This window comes from Coffea arabica, chromosome 9c (assembly GCF_036785885.1).
Source record: "Coffea arabica cultivar ET-39 chromosome 9c, Coffea Arabica ET-39 HiFi, whole genome shotgun sequence".
In the NCBI taxonomy this organism is placed as follows: Eukaryota; Viridiplantae; Streptophyta; class Magnoliopsida; order Gentianales; family Rubiaceae; genus Coffea; species Coffea arabica.
This window is the reverse complement of record NC_092326.1, coordinates 35,783,652-35,788,536: the sequence shown is the minus strand read 5'-3', so window position 1 is coordinate 35,788,536 and position 4,885 is coordinate 35,783,652. Positions and strand designations below refer to the sequence as shown.

The window sequence follows — 4,885 nt, the reverse complement described above, 5'->3', positions numbered from 1 at the left end:
TTAATATTGAAAAAAATAGAAAGATGGAGAGGGAGAGGGAGAGAGAGAGAGAGAGAAAGAGCTCAATTCTTTTTTTAAAAAACTACAAATAAAAAAAATAAATATTTTTATTATTTTAAAATTATTTCACTTTTTGGTTTACCACCAAATTTCAATTCTAATCTCAACAATCTTAAAGTAATACGATAATGTTAGACTTTTTTTATTTTCCTTTTTTGTAAAATCTAATTTTTTATCTCCTTCTTTCGTATCTCTTTTCTTTTCCTAGTATTAATAAATGTGAAAAAAAGAAATTTGAGAAAACCTTTTATTTTTAAGTTTTTCGATCTCTTAAAGTAAAAAAAAAAAAGAAGAATAACCATTCCACCTTTTTTATTTTTAATTATATATAAAAAGGGTAAATATATTTAAATTTTTTTGACCATACTAGTTAGATTAGCGATGAGGTAAAATACCTAAAAAATAATATTATGAATTAAAGTGATTGTATCACTATAATCTAAATAAATAAAGTGATTGGAATGAGTAAAGTCCTTGTATCACTCATTTAGATTATAGTGATACAAGGACTTTACTCATTCCAATCCCTGTATTCATTTAGATTATAGTGATACAATCACTTTAGTTCCTAACATTATTTTTTAGGCATTTTACCTCATCATTAATCTAACTAGTATGGTCAAAAAATTTTAAATATATTTACCCCTTTTTATATATAATTAAAAATAAAAAAGTTGGAATGGTTATTCTTTTTTTTTTTTGTTTTACTTTAAGAGATTGAAAAATATAAAAATAAAAGGTTTTCTCAAATTTCTTTTTTTCACATTTATTAATACTAGGAAAAGAAAAAGAGATAGGAAAGAAGGAGATAAAAAATTAGATTTTGCAAAAAAAAAAGAAAATAAAGAAAAGTCTAACATTATCGTATTATTTTAAGATTGTCGAGATTATGATTGGAATTTGGTGGTAAACATAAAAGTGAAATAATTTTAAAATAATAAAAGTATTTAATTCTTTTTTATTTTTAATTTTTTAAAAAAAGAATTGAACTCTCTCTCTCTCTCTCTCTCTCCCTCACCCTCTCCCCCTCCCCCTTCCCCTCTCCATCTTTCTATTTTTTTTTCAATATTAATAAAATTGCCAAGAAGAAAGAAATTAATATTTTGACTTTTTTTCTTGATACTAAAAAGGAGAAGAGTCACTAAATTTTTTATTATTTTTATTATGCAAAGAGGAGGGTATTTTCTTCTAAAGTTTTTTAACTTGTTAAGTTGGTTTAATGGTAGGATAAATTGCCTAAAAAATAACTCTAGGGGGGTAAATTGATAATGAGACTATATTTTATGGGGGTAAAGTGATAATAAATTTAAGGGTTAAACCTGTCTTTTCATTTTAATTAACAAACTCCGTTAAATTTAACCGTTAGTCTTGGGAATAAAGTGACTAAAAAATAACGTTAAGGGAAAAATCGATAGTAATACCAAACGTTAAGGGGGCAAAGTGATAATAACCCTAATTTAAATGCAAACAAAAAGAACATAAATTAAATAACTATTCAAAATTAGAATCTATAATCAATATAAATAATCAAGTAAGAGTGACGTTTCATAATTTGTATGATGCATTTTCTTAGTTATCTGAACTAAGAAATGCATGAATTTGTGTTAACGACTTACACAAAAAAAATAATGTATTTGTGTGATTTAAGATACAAAGAGATAATTCCCGACTCAACAAATCGATTTTTAAGTAGCTAAGTATCAGCTCAACATCTCAAGTATATTGATAAATTCATATGTTGCTAGCCATAGAAAAACTGTGGAGTACAAAATATTCGTACCCAAGAGCTTTTAGTATTGATCACATTTTAGTGCAGTTAAAAAACAAGCTCCAAAAATACGTAGGAAATTAGTGGGTTTATTAGTGTTCTTTACTTATAATACCTGAAAACTTAAATAGTAATAGAGTGGTATCTTTGTAATATAAGGGCAACCCCTAAATTAAATTGATTATCCTTGCAATGGTAATAGGTTGTGTATTTAAATAGCATATGTTTCCTCCCAAAAAAATTAATAAAGAAACAACTTGTACCAATACCTATTCCCTAAAAATAAAGACTCTTTGCGATTTAGAAAAAATTGAAGGAAATAATTGTAATCATACGAAACCTCAAGGGTGGTCTGTGCAATTTATTGTTTTAACGGTTGGTTACCCACTTCAAATATGTATTCCCGCACGAATCCAAATCCGCAATTATTAAGGATTACTAATTCCTACTGCTATGAGGAAAAAGATTTCCCTACGCTAAGCTAGCCAGTCTGATGGTTGGTTTTAAGGATCATTAAATCATCGATTGAAGTTTGGCTATTCTAAGTTTAACAAAAACGTCTTGAAGTTTGGCTAATTCCATGGAGAAAAAGGCGAAGAAGGCCCGTAGTGCCCCAGCACCACCGCAGTCGCGCCAGAAGGTGAAAGCTTCTCTCCTCTCCTCTCCTCTCCTTTTTCTTTTGAGATTGTTTATTCTTGATTTTATCTTATTTGCCACACTGCTGCGTCTTGGGCTTATCTTATCTATCAGCTTCTTTAATTTTTAGGGGTTTTCATTGAAAAAGAATCATAAAAAGATGAATTGTTCATTCTCCATTGTTGCCTTTTAAATTATCAAGTACCTTTGGAATATGAAATCGCGTCTTCTTTCGCTAGCTATATCCAATATTGGATATTGGCTGCGTGGGCATATTACTTTGTATGTTAATCTGCACCTGCGTTTTTGTAGATAAATATCTGATCAAAACTTGTATTTCTTGCTATGTTGATTACTTGATTGTGTCTTAGAGACTAAGCTTTACTTTTTTTTTTTTTTTAACTATACAACTTGTTCAAACCTGTCTTTTGAATGTGGAAATATTGCTTTTGCAGGATTGGATTGATCAGTTGCCGGAAGAAATTCTGGGAAACATATTGTCACGCATGGCGATGAAAGAGGCAGCAAGGACAAGTATCCTTTCTCGTAGGTGGAGGAACCTCTGGAAAATTTATGGTAGCCATTTGGATTTTGATGCATCGGAAACAATGCGGCTTATGTTCGCTGGGGTTAAAGAACGCCACGTCGAAGCACCAAAATATCGAGATTGGGTTAATCAAGTCTTAGATTCACATGAAGTTTCATCATTAGAACGACTGAGAATTGCTTTTGACTTGGGCGGGTCATATATTTATGCAACTGCTGTTGATAAATGGATCGACTTTGCCATCGTGAAAAGAGTCCAAAGGCTTGAAGTGGATCTGACTGCAGCTGCCGGATGTTATACCTGTTCTGATAGTCTCTATACTTTCCCCTCCTGGTTGCTGGATTTACCTTCTGATTTTCCGAGTTTTGACAGACTAACAGCCCTGTGCTTGAAGTCTGTTTCGATAACTGAAGAAGATCTTGCATACTTCTTATCAACATGTCCCTTCCTCGAGCAACTAACGGTGGAAAATTCTTCCTCTCTGCAAAACTTCAGAGTTTCGGGTCAGTCACTCAAGTTGAAGCACTTGGAGATTGGATATTGCCGGAAGTTGCAGAATGTTGAGGTTTCAGCTGCAAGTCTTGTATCTTTCAAATACGCCGGGCCAAGGATAAACATATGCCTAATACAAGTTCCAGAACTCGCTTTAGTTTCCTTTAGCAATCAATACTGTGAGAAGTTCATCATCAATTCTCCAAGTTCTTTGTATCTCTCTCGGCTGGAGAAACTGGAATTGGATCTGAGGTTCACGGTAATATCGATTAACGCAGTTTCTGCATTTTTATTTATGTGCTACTTGTTTGTCTTTGTTTCCTCAATTGTTCGCTGGTGCTGGTTTGCTTTTAACCATTAACTTCTGCTTTTAACATCTCGAGTGCAGGGTTCAGCAAGATGCGTAGGTTTTCCATCTAATTTTCCGGAATTCAGCAACCTTAAGCACTTGGAATTGAAATTTGTAGCAGTTGCCGATGAAAGTATTCTCTTCTTCAGCTCCATCATAGGTGCATCTCCTGGACTAATTAAGTTGACATTGAAGTATGATATTGATTGGGCAACAAGACACCAAACCTTATCAAATCCAGAAGTATTTAGAAACCAAGGAATGTTAGAAGTGTGTGAGAAGGAGTGGGAAGAGCAAGCAAGGAGATACAGTCACAAGTGTCTCAACGTGATCGAATTTGTTGGTTGGGCTGGGATCAAGACCGATGTTCAACTTGCCAATTATTTGCTCGAGACTGCCATCTCACTAGAGAAGATCATAGTTGATCGCCGAATTCCTCGTTATACTCGAACATCATGGAATGAAGAGCTCTGTCCAATGCCAGGGAACAGGGAAGCTGCTTTACTAAGTGCGAAGGAGCTGCAGAGGAAACTACCTCCCAGAGCCCAGCTGATTATAGTTTAGCGTTTGAAAATCCAATCGTCGTCATGTTTGGAGTGCTTGTAAGTTGTAAACAATTACGTGTAGTTTGTTTACGTAACATCAATTTCGTTCAGTTTCAACAAATCCCACTTTTATTCAGTTCTCCATCTCATTTGCTCTCTTTCCCCCTTTTTCTTTCAATAACATTCCTGAATTACATTGATAATTCCTCAAGATTCATCATCTCTTTTCTTCAAATGAAGTAACAATCAAAATAACACCAAATAAAAATGATTTATATGGATAAAATAAATTAAGTCAATTTATAAAAAAAAATAAAAATAAAGGTTGTTAGAAGAGAGAGGAAAACATAACAAAATATAATTAAAATGTATTAAAAATGATTAAGTTGTTAAAAGAGAGAAATTATGAAAAAAAAATTGGTTAGTGAAGAGTTGAATATGAACATGGGTAAAACCCGAATATCCATACCACTTATTAATTCTCTTTA

General features: G+C 32.5%; 1 protein-coding gene across 1 annotated transcript; it reads left to right on the top strand.

Annotated features, from left to right (window-relative positions):
- The first annotated feature begins 2,934 nt into the window (after positions 1-2,934).
- Positions 2,935-4,533, top strand: LOC140013981 (F-box/LRR-repeat protein At3g26922-like). Its single transcript, XM_072064200.1, has 2 exons — positions 2,935-3,762; positions 3,892-4,533. The coding sequence occupies exons 1-2, from the start codon at positions 2,971-2,973 to the stop codon at positions 4,414-4,416; spliced, it is 1,317 nt and encodes a 438-aa protein (XP_071920301.1). The 5' UTR covers positions 2,935-2,970; the 3' UTR covers positions 4,417-4,533.
- Positions 4,534-4,885: the final 352 nt, after the last annotated feature.

What these genes read in the sequence shown, in the direction of transcription:
- LOC140013981 (XM_072064200.1), top strand. Translation starts at nt 2,971, where the DNA reads ATGGCGATGAAAGAGGCAGCAAGGACAAGTATCCTTTCTCGTAGGTGG. An exon ending in AATTGGATCTGAGGTTCACG is followed by an intron (nt 3,763 to 3,891) that starts GTAATATCGATT and finishes TCTCGAGTGCAG; the next exon opens with GGTTCAGCAAGATGCGTAGG.